Source organism: Pituophis catenifer, unplaced genomic scaffold (genome assembly GCF_029215685.1).
Source record: "Pituophis catenifer annectens isolate HBS135680 unplaced genomic scaffold, rPitCat1.0.hap2 SCAF_2, whole genome shotgun sequence".
Taxonomy (NCBI): Eukaryota; Metazoa; Chordata; class Lepidosauria; order Squamata; family Colubridae; genus Pituophis; species Pituophis catenifer.
This window is the reverse complement of record NW_027256882.1, coordinates 8,562,802-8,578,712: the sequence shown is the minus strand read 5'-3', so window position 1 is coordinate 8,578,712 and position 15,911 is coordinate 8,562,802. Positions and strand designations below refer to the sequence as shown.

Genomic DNA, 15,911 nt, shown 5'->3' with positions numbered 1-15,911 from the left:
TTTGCCTGTGCCTGCTGGAGACTGCCTGAAGATTGTATCCAGTTGAGTGTGAAGAGTTGATTGGACAATGTGATGAACTTGTGGGTGTGGGGCAGGGCTGTGAACTGTCAGCTGGGTGTGGAAAACCTGGAAGCTTTCAGATTTGGGTTTTTCCAGATGTGCCAACATGACATCTCTAATAAATTAGAACTTTGAGGAACCTCAGGCCTCAGAGCTTTATTTGACATTGCCAGCAACTGGGGTTCTTCCTGCCCAGGTTTGGACCTACATGCAGGAGTATCATCTGGAGATAACCACTGAAAGTGCCAAGGTCAGATGTGTCACCAGGGATGATCACCCTCGGAGTGGGTCAGAGGGGAGTGGCTGAGTATACAGAAGAACTTTGTCACCTAGTGTCAGGTTTCCAACCGATGCCCTAATTAAATCATGAGCCTTGAGCCAAACTTCAAAAGGAATCTAGTTATTTATTAGGAGCTTCATGTCAGCATATTCTAACTGAAGCCAACTCCGACGTCACTTAATTTTCATCCCGGCTCTGACCCTGTTTCCCCCTCCCCCCAAGGTGTCTCATCAGTCACATTCTGCAATGAAGCAATTGTTTCACTGCAATCCTGTAATCAAAGGATGGGGGGAGGGAGGGGAACAGATGGGCAATAAACCTCTATGCTTCTATGGTGGGAATTTGGGAGGGGAGAATAACAGTTGAAGGAGTGCAAAGCAGTTTGGAACCAGTTCATGCCAGGAATCAATCAATCAATCAATCAATCGACCATCCAACCAACCAATCAATCAATCACTAAAGATACATCAACACAAATAACAGCAATAGACCTAATCTTGAGGTAGTTGGGGCCATCTAGATCTCCAGGGAGGCTCTTCCCCAAGGCAGGGGATGCCAGAGGGAACGGCTGCTTTCTGGTCCAACAGGATGATATGGTTTCATAGAGGGGATGCTAAGAATGTCCCTGTGCTTTCCCTGCCCTGGGCCATGTTGGATGCCAAAAAGTTATTCACTTAACACATTTCCACTTTCTGATGAATTCTTCACACACATTTAACCAAGGTGTGAGGTTCCCCCCTTCCTATCCTTCAGCTCTAGTGTGGCAACCTTGAAGCCTCAAAAATGGCCTCGGTCAGGTCAGCTTCAGGATTGACACAAGGACTATAGAGTTTCAAACAAATTAGAAAAGTTTTAAAAATGGTGAATTTTGTTAGGTTTACTCGCCTAGATCAGTTGAACAGGATTCATAGGTTTTATGTCTACAAAAGTTAGGCTATCCTAATTTTACCTATTTATTGATTTATCTTTAAACTTGTAGATATTTTGCTGTATTTTCTCTCTCTCTTTACACACTGGTCCCCGACAAACACCCTCTTCTGGTTTATTCTGTTATTTAGTTCCACCTTTACAAACAAATAATGGCATTTCACCAATGTAGAAAAATGTCTAGTTTTTTTCAGAATTGAAATGTCCCAACAGTTGAACCCAAAGTCAAACTTTTGATGACTATAATGAATAAAAGTGATTTTGAAGGGTTTTGTTCTGGTTTGGAACTTTGTAAGAGAAAAGAATGTCATATGAATAAAAACAGCCACCCATCTCTTAACAAAGGCAAACCAGAATCAGCTGTATCCATATTGAGGATTGACATTTCAGACTCAAGCCAAAATTCTCTCTTGAGACTGGAATGTATGGAGAGTTTTTCTAAGGGATGTGTCAGGGAAATACTTTAAGAGCTGAGCAGCTGCCATGATGCTGTAATACTGTAATGCTGTAATAATGATGCAATGGTAGGAATGAGATGTTTGGGAGAAAGTTCTCCTGTCTCACTTCTTGTCTCGTTTTCAGAGTTTCACCCCATTTGTGACTTCTCCTATTGGGCACCTGCTTGTTGACTCACTCAGAGTTTGGAAAGATGATGTCTATTCTTGTTCCCATTATCCAAATCATAGTGATTTATTGATTCTCTTGGTGTTAAATCTCAAAAGACATTTTGGATTGCTTCCAAATATCACACAAACACAGCCATAACAGGCTTCCACTTTGACATCATATAAAAAACTTGTTGGCTGATCTCTTTGCACTGGAAAATCTTGGAGGCATAAATGGCCTTGAAGAAATAGAGAACCTTGAAAGCTTTTATGACAGGCAGGGACTGCAGATATGAAGTCTTGTACAGACTCTGTCACTATTAGGAAACCTCTGGAGCTTCTGTCTTGGAAGAGGACTTTGGTTTCTTCCACCTCTTCCTATCACTGTATCTTCAAAGCAAGGCTGGAGACTCCATCAGGAACACAAACCATGTTGCTGCTTCTGCTGCTTCTGCTGCCCCAGGAAGTTCTGGCAAGTCTCAGAGCCAAATGTCTCCTGACTCTGAAGAGGGACGAGGTGCATCCAGAGAACTATTACAAGCCAGGAGAGTTTCTCATTGGTGGCATTGTCTCTGCAACGAGGATGAAATTTCTACCATTAAGCTTCAACAAATCTCCTTTGACTCAAATTTCTCTGTACGTCAAATTTTATGTACAGAATTAGAGCCTCTCCATTCCACCCTAAGTTCTAAAGTTTCAGCTGCCTCTCTTACAATGAATCATCCCTTTGATCTGCTAGTTTTTCTCTCTTTCTGTCTCGTTTCATTCTTGGCTCATTCTTTACAGCTGATGAACCTGATTTGAAATTCTCAAGTAAATAATCAGTTGATATCTTCTTCTTTCTTGACTTCGAAGAAGAAGCATTTGCTTTTCTTGACATTCTCTCAGCAGAGGTGGACTGTGGATGGATGGAGAAGAGAGGATAGTTCTTCTCTTCTACCACTCTCATGCCCAATAAGATCATCAGGATGGGTAGAAAAATGCAAAAATGTTGAATTTTCTCTGAAGTACACATGATAAAAGCTTGACAATTCTATTCTGTACCACCAATTAAATGAATGGATCCCAGTTCAGAATTGACTTTTCTTAAATGTGTGAATCTCATTTGAGTGGATGCCAGCATCCCAATCATACAATGAGTTATTTGTCAGCTAAGTCACTATGGCTAAGCTAAGTTTAGATATAGGCCATCTAAAAACCTCCAGAAATTTAGCACTTACTGCATTTGATAAAGTGATATTTGCTCATTTTATGTGTCATTGTGGGTGTACCTGTCTGTATGTTTCCTTCAATGATTCTATATTTCATGTGGAATAATAGGTGACACTTCCAATTACTAATTATTGAAGAAGATAAATAGGAAATGGATAGAAAGAAATTGAAATCTCAATACACCAGCAAGAATAAGGACAATATGAAGAATAAGCCAAAACTGAATTTGAAACTGAATTATGTACACATGTTGAAAATGTAAATAAACATATATTAAGGATTTGAAAGAGAAGATGAACAGTCTCAATTTGCATGACTAAATGTAGTTTAAACTTGGATATTAAATAGAGATGCAGAGAATTTGGGTAACTGGGGTTCGGTTTATATTCTGTCATAAGTTAAGTTTTTTTAAAATAAAATAAAATAAAATGATATATTCTTGGTATAGGACATCAGATAAATTATCAAAGATGTGTAAACACATTTCAAAGCAAAGGAAGAATTGTGAAAAGAATGGGGAAACATTTTATCATGCAGGGTAGACATGTGAGAAAGCTCAGAAATTTTATATCAAATTAACACAACAATGCAAAGAATTAGAAAGGCTAAAAATTGTGAAGAAACCAGAATTCTTTTTTAATGGGACTTCTGAGCAAAGAATTACAGTATTTTTTGCACTATAAAATGCTCTGGAATTTAAGACACACCTAACTTTTAGGGAGGAAAATAATCTGCAATCCTTGCCGCCTGGGCCAAAAATGGGATGCGCTGAGGCAAAAAAATGAGGTTCATGGAGGATTAAAATGGGGCATGCAGAAGTGGTGAGAGGCAGCTGCTCGTGCTGAATCAGGGTATGCTGAAGCTGACTAGGCTGTTTGCTGTTTGCTGCAAGGTGGCAAATTGCTGTGAGGCAGAGGACGAAGCGTGGGGGCCCATGGGTGGGTGAGGCTTCAGCAACATTTGTTCTATAAGAGACACAGAGATTTCCACCCACTTTTTTGGAAGGGAAAAGTGCATTTTATAGTGCAAAAAATACGGCAAATAGCATTCATTTTGTTTATATAGGGTAACTGTGGCAAGATTATTGAATGCCCAATCATGGAATTCTCACAGTGAAGGATTAGATGGTGAAAAATGTAGAATTTGCAGAAATGAAAAATTATGTGTTGAAAAGAAGGTGGGGAATCAGGTTTTTTCTTTCTCTTTTTTTAATTATTTGGACCTTTTCTTCCTTTCTCTATTTTTTCATTCCTTTTTAATTTTGATTAATATTTCATTTTCTTAAACAATTCTTTATAAATATAAATAAAAATAAAAGAAAAATGGAAAGTATCCCAGAAGTTCTATTCAATAGGTGAGATTTATTTGGGTGGGGGGGTGGGGATTTTAAAATGACTCCAAACCTCTGAGCCTGTGGTGGATTAAAAATACAATTGTTAAATTTACCAGTTAAATAAAATGTTGCTTCCATTGATTATGTCCTGATACATTCATACTTTCAGGAGACCAGGAACAGAGTACTGGAAAATGCTGTCCTTCCTTTTTGCAATCCAAGCGATCAACAAGAATCCCAACGTTTTGTTCAATGTCACCCTGGGATACAATGTCTATGACAATTATTTCAGACCACAAATGACCTCGGAGGCTTTGCTGGACCTGCTTTCGGAGGGGGAGGCCAATGTTCCCAACTACAGCTGTGGAAGGCAGAGAAACACCGTGGCTGTTCTCGAAGCTGCTGCTACTGACATCTCCATCCAGATTTCAACCATGTTGGGAACCTACAAAATCCCACAGGTGTGTCTTTCTTGGGAAGACCATTTTTAGACATGCAATTTACAGCCAGACATCCTCTCTTCTAAATGAAGAGCAAAGTTCTATTGTGAGAATTGCATGAAGTAAGGATGAAGGTTCTATCAAATTGTAGAGAAGGATCCCAGCAGACAATCCTCTCTCAGGTGCAATCATAATGCAGACTGTGCATCACTGCTCAGTACAGCCTCTTCTGTTCCTTCTTCACAATCATGTCAACATTCATAGTCCATGAGAGGTTCTCTGAGATATAAATGCCCAGAAATTTAAAACTACCAACCCTCACCACCTCCTCACCATTTATGTACAATGGTAAATGTACATCACCCTTCCTTCTGAAGTCAATTTTATGTTCTTTAGTTTTTTTGATGTTAAGTATAAGATTATTTTCTTTACACCACAATGTCATCCCTTGTACTTCCTTTCTATAAGGAGACATTGTTCTTAATAATGAGCCCCACCACTGTCATGTCATCTATTTTATTTTTCTATTCCTATTGAAGTGAGAAGAGAGACAATGTAAACAGAATGATCAGGAATTGAACAATTCCTCCATTAGGGCTGGATATTGTTTTTATGATTTCTCTCTCTCTCTCAAAAAAAAAAAAAATAAAGTTAACTTTTTTTTCAATTTCAGATCAGTCACGGTTTTGACTCCCAGGTTGTGAGTGATGAAAATCCTTTCTTCTACCCAATGCTCCCAGCTGAAGGAGCCCATTACCCAGGGATGGTGATGCTTGTCCTCCATTTCAGGTGGACCTTGGTGGGTCTCCTTGCTCCAGACACTGAGAATGGACAACAGTTCATGAGGACGATGACTTCCCTGCTAGTCAGGAATGGCATTTGCCCAGTTTTATCACAAACCTTTTCCCCAGTTTCACGGGAAGCGAATATAGAGTGGCATTTATTCCTCAGTTGGAGAAAGATCAATGTCTTTATTTTTGCTGCAGACTTGAGTTCAGTCAGTGTAGGAATTCTGCTTCTGAATCTAGTATTTCAAAGGCTTATGGAACCTCCTAGAGGAAAAGTCCTGCTATTCACAATCCGCTGGGACTTCACTGTTTATTTGTCAAAACGATCTTTTCCAGTCGAATACTTCCATAGCATATTTTCCTTTCCTATGCAGAAAAATCAATTTGCAAAGTATGGTAGGCCTTTGAACCTTTATTCTTTTATGAGATACTATGTAGAGACCTCCTTCCTGTGTTCCTACATCAACAATGCCTTTTCGGTGAAAGTCTGGATACAGTGCAGGCAGAGAGAAGATCTGGAAGCTCTCATGGAAGAGGAGATGGATCTAATCCTGACTCGGGACAGCTATTTAATTTACAACACAGTCTGGGCTGTGGCAAGGGCCTTAAATGCAGCTTATTTATCGAGATCCAGGAACATGTTTAAAACTGGCAAAAACGTGAAAACTCCAAAAATGAAGGCATGGCAGGTACTTATTTTCTTTCTTTTTTTTTTAATTGAAAAGTTTTAAAAAGTTTTACAGACATTTCCCCTACCCCCTCCCTCCTCCCCTTCCAGCCCTCCCCTTCCCCTCCCCCCCCCCCGCCGCTTCCCAGAGCAAAATACAGGGTATAACATTTGACAATCACAAGCTAGCATAAGCTAATTATCTATAGCATCCTATTCCCCTCTTGAACTTTTAACTCCCCTTTTACTAGACTAAGTTTAAGTACTTAATAAAATCTTCTGGATCATTTGTGAGTTATTTGAAATTTTTTAGTCCGATATTTGCCTTGAATATAATCAATCCATCTTCTCCATTCTAACATATATTTCTCATTTGAATGGTCCTTTAAATATGCTGAATTTTTCACCATTTCTGCTAGATTTACTACTTTTAATGTCCATTAATGTCTAGTAGAGCAAAGGTCCCAGTCATCCTTAAACTCAGCAAAAAAATTTCTTTTCCTAGCTGCCGATTGACCTGTAAACCAGTTTTTTTTATAACATTGTTTCTGTGTGGGGCATCTGATTTCATTTTGGCTTTATTGGCAAAATTCCTTCTGTGTTGTTGAGCACAACTTCCATATCCTTTAAGGTTTTAATTTTGGACCTCAATAGTTCATACTGCATATATGCTTTGCTTTGGTTACTTCCCATTGGTTTTCCAAACTCTTCAGTGACAACTACAAATGGAAGTGATAAAGAACATCCTTCACTCTCCTTATTTTCCATGTTGTTCTTGGTCCTTCTAACAAGATTTTTATTCCATTTTCCTCATACAGATCTGTGAGATTTAAAAAAACAGCAAACCTCATAAAAAGTAAAATGGAGATCATGAACAAGTAAAAAGTAGTTTTACTACACACACACACACACACACACACAGTGTGTGTGTGTGTGTGTGTGTGGGTGTGGGTGTATGTTTTCTGAGGTTTTCACCCACACCGATGAGGCACGACCACAAACCAGAAGCCAGACCACAGCTGCATCATTAGCCACTTTAAACCCCTCCAATCCATACATGAAGCAAACTGACACCCACCATGAAGATGTGGCACGACCACGAACACGAAGCCAAACAACAGCAATGCAGCTCACCAGCTCAAATCCCCCTGCTACTCAGACTAACCCGAGCACAACCAAGCCCCCACGTAAACAGAACACACACCCATCCAATCAGAGCACAGCCAACCCCCCATCCAATCAGAACACAGCCAAACCCCCAACCAATCAGAACACACCTTCACCCAATCAGAACACAGCCAAGCTCCCACCTAATCAGTTCACAACTTCAGTGGCAGTTAAAAGGAAGAAAGAGCTGCGATCACGCACATTGCTCCTGGAAGCACGAAACCGAAGACACCAGCCTGAAGATGACGAATGAGACTTCGTCGAAACGTCGCCAAGACACTTCCAATTTTACACGGGAGAAAACCTGAATAACCAAAGACCTACATATATATATATAGCCATTGGATTTTCTGTAGACTAAGACATCCAGGAAGACATCCACGAACAACACCTAGAAACCGAACTACACACTCTCACTAACGTACTAACATCCAATGGATTCCAAAGAAATAAGATCACCAACCTAATCCAAAAAGAAACCCCCACTAAAATCCAAGACAAAGAACAAGAAAACGGCAAAGCCCCCCTCCCATACATAAAAAGCACCACAGACAGAATAAGCAAAATCCTCCACAAACATAACATCAAGACAGCATTCTGCACAAACCGAAAAATATCCACCATCCTAAGGAACCCCAAAGACAAAAATGAGTTAGAAAATCAAGGAGTATATGAAATCCCATGCACCGCCTGCCCCACCACATACATTGGACAAACCAACAGACGAATAAGTGCACGCATAGAAGAACACAAGAACTCAGTCAGAAAAGAGGAACCAACTTCTTCCCTGGTCCAACACCTTAAAGCCACAGGACATGATATTGACTTTAAAAAGACCAGAACTATCGCCAAAACTGAACACTTTAACAACAGAATAATTAGAGAAGCCATTGAGATAGAAAAATGCCCACACAGCATGAACAAACGAGACGATACCTCCCGCCTACCAGCCATTTGGAAACCTGCCCTTATTGACAAACGAGTCCCTAACACAACGAATGACACCAGACCCACACTCACGAGAGCCACACAGGATGTCACCACCACACATCCACGCAGAAAGCAGACTCAAACCCACACTGATAATGAGCCACGACCAAGGACCAGAAGCCAGACCGCAGCTGCATCATTAGCCACTTTAAACCCCTCCAATCCATACATGAAGCAGACTGACACCCACCATGAAGAGCTCGCATGGCCACAAACACGAAGCCAAACAACAACAACGCAGCTCACCAGCTCAAATCCCCCTGCAACTCAGACTAAGCTGAGCACAACCAAGCCCCCACACAAACAGAACACACCTCCAGCCAATCAGAGCACAACCAACCCCCCATCCAATCAGAGCACAGCCAAGCCCCTAACCAATCAGAACACACCTCCACCAAATCAGAACACAGCCAAGTTCCCACCCAATCAGCTCACACCCCCACTAGCAGTTAAAAGGAAGAGACAGCTGCGATCTCACATTGCTCCTGGAAGCACGAAGCCGAGAACACCAGCCTGAAGATGACGAATGAGACTTCGTCGAAACGTCGCCAAGACACTTCCAATTTTACGTGGGAGAAGACCCGAATAACCAAAGACCTACATACAAACACCCGCGAAAACCTGAGAAAACAAATATACATATACATATACATATCTATATATATACGTATCTATATCTATCTATATCTATCTATCTATCTATCTATCTATCTATCTATCTATCTATCTATCATCTATCTATCTATCTATCTATATATATGTACACATACATACATACCAAATTTATATTTTGCTGATAAATATATAAAGAGAGACTAGTATAGATCTATTTCAAGCTTTTTAGCTTTCTTTTTTTTTTTTAAATACTTTATTGAAATTTCCAATTTTTAAAAAGACAATGTACAAGCTTTTTAGCTTTCATCAGCTAGCCATACCCTTACTTGGATTCGAACTTGGGCTTCCTGCATGTTAGGCAGTTGAATTAACCTTCTGAGCCACAAGTTCTCCTCCCTTCATCAGCTTGATACACATATACATATGTGTGTGTGTGTGTGTGTGTGTGTGTGTGTGTGTGTGTGTGTGTGATAAGCTTTTGCAAAAGGGTTCTCCCATGAAAGAGAGAGAACGTATTACAGCTCCGAATACATGGTTTAAATACATTTTCAGGCAATTAGCAAAACAATTGAAATGCCCCCGCTTATCATTGTTTTTCGGATGTTACATAACATTTTGGCTTTCTGAGCAACATTTGTTCCAACTTACAATTCTCTTTTGGAGGGGCATTTCCCCTCCAAAAATATCTTTTCAATATGTCCTTAACTAAGACAATTAATTGGAACAGAGTATCTTCCTTCCTTCTAATTTAGCTTAGGTCAGCCTGACCCAACTCAGAATGTACTAAAACATTATTTCCTCAGAAAAGGCATCATACATACTTCCCCTTTCTAAGTGTCTTACTCAGCTAAATAGCTTAGGGTTAACTCAGGTTATATGAAGGGTAAATATGGAATCACTTAGGCTATATTCTTTACAGGAATAATTCCATTTCTCTCAAGATCCTTCGTGCCAGCTGAGATGGAGGAGTCTTATCAAAGAACTTTTTGCATCTATATAACATTGCCCATTTTCTCTTCCATTCCAGCTTCATTCTTTCCTTCGAACTGCTGAGTTTTACAATAATTCCATCAATGGGGTATATTTGGATGAGAATGGAAAGCTGGTAGCAGACCTGGACATTGGGAACACAGTGGTTTTCCCCAATTACTCTGCTACCACAGTGACACTTGGGAGGCTAGAAAGAGTGGGATCCTTGGATTTCAAGTTCATGATGAACCAGGATGCTATTGCAAAGATGGAGATGCTGAACAAGGTGGGGAAAAGACTTTATTCTGTTTTTTCTGAAGGTCTTTCCAAGATGATTGCAGAATTGGAGCAGGGACAGACTTGGGGTGTCATCTCAGTTCTTCCAGAGAGGAAACATCTTCCTGTTAGATGTTCAGGTGTCTATCAGAAAAATATCCCTAACTATTCCAGTTAACTGTTCATCAAACTTCTGCAAGGAAGCTGGATTTATATCATAGGACAAAGTGATTGATTTTGTCAAAACAAAAATCCATTCAAGTTTCTTTTCAGTAGGTACATTGAGAATTTAATCTAGAATTGTGGTGGGAGACAAATTAGAAGAGAAGGTAAATAGACAAACAGCAAGCAACCACATCAATTTGAGGAGCTCTTCGTTTCTTGTAGTCTTCAAATTTAGCAAAGCTAAACCTTGAATTGGAGATCCCCAAACATTTCCTTTTATGTATTTTAGGAAATAAAATAATTTCATTTAATGGAGGTTATTTTCCCCCTCTTGCTGGCCAGCCCCAGCCTCCTTCCAGGTGTGTGGAAAGCTGTCCTCCTGGGTTCATGAAGGTGGCTCAGGAAGGGAAGCCCATCTGCTGCTACAATTGCCGTCCTTGTACAGAAGGAACCATCTCCACCATGGAAGGTGGGTGACAGGAGAAAGGGACAGACTTTGAGGAGGATCATAAATCCTGAGATTCTCCATGAACATGCATTTAGGAAGGCGTGGTGGGAGTGGATCCCACCTCTTCGGGTCTTGATCAAGATGCACATTTATGTCATAGTGAATTGTAAGAAAATATCTTGGAGATTAATCTGGTATATAGATCAGGCAAACAGTTATACAGATCATGGATTAAAATATGGGATAAGTGAGGGTTGAGGGTTGTGAGAGAGATGGCATCTTTTGCTCTTCATCTTTTACAATACATCTTCCATGTTTCAAATTACTATTTACTTCATTGCTCTGAATAGTGAGAATTTCCGGATTCCAGATTATAATGATGGAACTTTGATTGGATTTCTATAGGAGGATCGATCAGATTCTTGCAAGTGTCCATGTCTCATGACTATTTTGAACAGCCACAGTTTCAGGTTGTAGCTACTTGCCTTTAATCAAAGGATGTATTTCTTTACTAAAGGAATTGTCAGGGTTCCACGTAACACACCCATAGCAAGCAATTCTCCAAGGCAGGTAGATTCCTCAAGGAATAGCTTTATTGGATATATCATATTGGCAAAGATCAGGAGAAAACCAACTCTGAAGGTTCCCATAGTTTTCACCTAATTAAAAGTAAAGAGTGTCCTTAAACTCCAAATAATCAGTCACTTGGTCCAATCAAGGCACTGTCTGGTTGCCTGGTGACATCACTCCTCCTTCCTCTGGCCAGGTGGTAGAATGTCCTTTGTTCCCAAGAGAAAATATTTTATTTTGGCTACAAAACCCCAGCTATCTCTAATCCCCCCTCCCTATCCCTCAGCTCCAGTGTGGCAACACTGAAGCTCCAAGATGGCTCCGGTCAGGTCAGCTTCAGGGTTGACAGGAATCTTATAGCGTATCTTTGATGGGCTCCTCATTCTACTTGCTGGGGAGGGGAGTTGGTAGCCTTATGTCATAATCCTTTGACTGCTCCATATGTTCAGGTGGTGCCTTTTTGGGTCTGCTTAAGGTGACTCCTGGCTTTATACTTCCTGAGTCTGACATTGCAGAGTTTCTGCTGGAGGCACCTCTTAAAACAATTTTCAAAGTCATGGCCCATAGAGAGGAGGGGAGAGGAAGGGAGGGGAGGGGAGGGGAGGGGAGAGGAGAGGAATCATGAGTTGGGGTTGAGCCAAACTTCCTTCTTGATCTTATTGGAAGATGTTCCTCTTTCTGATAATAAAAAAATGAGGAATGTATATCCAACTCATGTTCAAGGGCCACTCCACCTGACTTTATTTTCTCCATAGCAAAATCAGTGTTTATCATTTTCAGCTAACATAAGCAACATTAAGCAATCCTTCACATGTACTTCATTCCACTATTGGCTGAACCTCACTGGTGCCTTAAAGCATTGACAAAAGGCTGGGCTCCAATTTTCAAGAGACTTCGCAGTGAAAAGATAAAATGGTGGAACTGCCTTCCTTCCTTCCTTCCTTCCTTCCTTCCTTCCTTCCTTCCTTCCTTCCTTCCTTCCTTCCTTCCTTCCTTCCTTCCTTTCTTCTTCACTTCTTCTCTCTCAACTAGTTCACTGATAAAATGGTAACAGTAAAAAACAAAGAATATTAAGATATTCCAGCTGGAGGGAAATGAAAAAAATTATTGACTTCACCTACACACAATCATTCACACCAAAAACAAGTTTATCCAAACAATGCAGTTCATTAAATGACATGTTAAAGGGAGACCCTACTCTTGCTCTTTTTCAGATGCAGACAAATGTACCAAATGTCCAGAAGATCAACATCCAAACACCTGTCGAGTTCACTGTATCCCCAAGATTAAAAGTTATCTTTCTTATAAGGAAAATCTGGGGATCATCCTGACTTCCATTGCCTTGTTCCTCTCTTTAACCACAGGCTTTGGCTTGGGGATCTTCATTAAATTCATGGAAACACCAATTGTCAAAGCCAACAACCGGGACCTCTCCTACATCCTCCTGGTCTCCCTCCTGCTTTCCATTTTGACTTCCTTCCTGTTCATTGGTCGGCCAAGGAAGGTGACCTGCCTCCTCAGACAAACAGCCTTCAGCATTGTCTTCTCACTTGCCATTTCTTCAATCTTGGCCAAAACCATCACAGTGGTGTTAGCCTTCTTGGCCACAAGACCAGGGAATAAAGTGCAGAGATGGTTGGGGAAGAGTTTGGCCAACTCCATTGTCTTTTCTTGTTCTGGCCTTCAAGTTGTCATCTGCAGCATCTGGTTGAGCACTTTCCCCCCATTCCCTGACTCTGACATGAACTCCCAACTTAGAGAAATCATCCTACAGTGCAATGAAGGTTCTGTCGCCATGTTTTATGTTGCCCTTGGGTACATGGGCTTCCTGTCTGCTGTCTGCTTCATGGTGGCTTTTCTGGCCAGGAATCTGCCTGGGGCCTTCAACGAAGCCAAGCTGATCTCCTTCAGCATGCTGGTCTTCTGCAGTGTCTGGGTGTCCTTTGTGCCAGCCTACCTGAGCACCAAAGGGAAGTACACGGTGGCTGTTCAGATCTTCTCCATCTTGGCTTCCAGTGCTGGACTGCTGAGCTGCATATTCTTCCCTAAATTCTACATTATTATTTTTAGGCCAGATCTGAATACCAAAGAACATTTAATGTCAAAATAAAATACAAAGAATGACTTTTACAAATCTATTATTTTTCAAAAATTTCATTTAGTAGGCTTGATTAACAGGTTTTGATAATTTAATGTATGTATGTATGTTTGTTTGTTTAAATTACATGCTGCCCATCTTGGCTAGGGATGACTCTAGGCAACTTATAATCATGTCAAAGTTAAATAAAACATTAAAATAATAAATAGTAGCATTAACATTGGTTGAAAATTGACAGGTATGGGAAGGAAGGGAGCAAGATGCACATGGGGAGAAGGTATTCCTCGTATTTCTAAAGCTACCCATATTTATTTTCCTCTATATTCTCAAAGAAACCAATAACAATACACCAAGTCTCACTTGGAGTGACAATACTGTGGGTCAAATCAGATTCCGGATGAATGGGACTGTTTGATAGGGAAATGGAGACATAAGGAATGCGGCTTTGCAGCTCAGAGTGACCTATGGGAAGTTTCATCATCACGTCCCTATAGCAACCCCTGAATTGGAAGATGCAAATCTTTCCTACATCTAAGACCATCTTTCTTTGCAGATAACAGGAGGGTGAGAAGCAAACTGAGATTTATTATGCTATTGGTGGCCCCCAAATGTCTCAGCCTGGTGCCAAAGCCAATCAGAGCCACATTCGAGTGAGGAACTTTCCCAAAACTTTTATTGAAGCACTTCAGCAAAAGGGTCCCAGACACTTAGGGAACTGAGACCCTGAACAACAGCATAGTACGATCTTTTATGCATTTCATTTCCAGAAATAGGGAAGTAACACTTCACAAAGCTTCTACCTTTTTTGGGAGTTCTATCTTGCTTGTAATCTATGTGTCCATTTGTCTATGGAGTTGTGTCTTGTTTAAGCATACGTGTCGTTTTGCCCTTGGAGAGTCCTCTCTTGGTTAAACTCTATTTCTCCTTTTGCTCCCAGTTGAGGTTTCTGCTGCTTATCTTCATCTTGCCAAATCTTGCAACTTCCTGTCTAATTTGAGTAGGTATTATTACATTACCTTTATTTCAAACTGACATCTTTGTACAGTTACATTCCTCTCAATTATCCCTCCCTCCCAAAATGGGAATATCTTGTTTCACAGTAGGTGATTCATCATTATTATTTATAAGTATGGACAGATGGATCATTTCCCCCTTTTTTGCATCATTTTCCCTCCTTTATGAAATGTATACCTAGTTATATATTTATTTAATAAACAAATTCATATGGACACCCCACACATCTTACTTTGGATGCCTTATAACTTTAAAAATAACAACATAAAATCTTATAAAAACCACATCACGTTATGAGTGGGGTGAGGGAGTATGATACATGTGTATCTCTTTCTTTGAAGGCATTTCTCACTATTCCTTTGGACAAGACTCCACTTCAAAACACATTTTTATTTTTTTCAGCATCCAGCAGGGTTGACCCTATATGTTTAATGTTAAATTTATTTGATATTTGGGTCACTTTTTTCCCTTTTTGTTGTTGGTGGTGCTGGATGTACTGGATCTTTTTGTTCATTTGTCTTTCCCTTTTATCTTTTATTTGTTATGATAAAACAAGATAAGTATATTTAACATATTGTTTAATAAACACTGCAATGAGGTCCTGTGTTTTGAAACTGGTGTCAGAAGTAGGATTCACAATTTTTGATCTGTCATCAGGGATAACAGGGCATATGGATGTGTTGTAGTGAGCTTGATCCCATATCCTTTCCTGCTGCCAAATAACCAGAACCATTTAGGAGCATGTTTGAGGCAACAGTCTGTGCCTAAAGGTTTATTTTGGCTCGTTAATTCTGTGTGGCCTCTTTTTCCTTCCAATTCTCAGTCACTATTGACTATGCAATGAGCATAACCGAGCAATGACTGGAGGTATCTGTCAAAGGGGCATTTGGCTTTGGAGAAGGGGTACTATTCAGCAGGTTCTGACAGGTTCTGGAGAACTGGTAACAGAAATTTTGAGTAGTTCAGAGAACCGGCAAATTCCACCTCTGACTGGCACAACTTTAATGCTGTAGCTTTAACTTTGCCTCCTCCGTCCAGGTCTTCACTGATTTAATTGTTGGTTTGTGGTTTAAAGTCTTTGCCTATAAGAAGATACAAGGTAAATCATGCAATGACTCACCTTGTACCTGCTTACAGGAGGGGAAAAGGGGTCTATGAAGAACATCTGGGCATAATCTTGTGTTCTTTGCTCTACTCTTGTTCCTAACCACAAGCCTTGTTTTAATCATATTCCTTAAATACCTAGAAACTCCCATTGTCAAAGCCAACAACCGAGACTTCTCCTTC

The 15,911-nt window shown here is 40.3% G+C and overlaps 1 protein-coding gene across 1 annotated transcript; it reads left to right on the top strand.

Annotated features, from left to right (window-relative positions):
- Positions 1 to 2,302: 2,302 nt before the first annotated feature.
- Positions 2,303 to 13,622, top strand: LOC139309815 (vomeronasal type-2 receptor 26-like). The gene is made up of 5 exons (XM_070934018.1): positions 2,303 to 2,508; positions 4,587 to 4,878; positions 10,112 to 10,339; positions 10,837 to 10,963; positions 12,727 to 13,622. The coding sequence occupies exons 1-5, from the start codon at positions 2,303 to 2,305 to the stop codon at positions 13,620 to 13,622; spliced, it is 1,749 nt and encodes a 582-aa protein (XP_070790119.1).
- Positions 13,623 to 15,911: the final 2,289 nt, after the last annotated feature.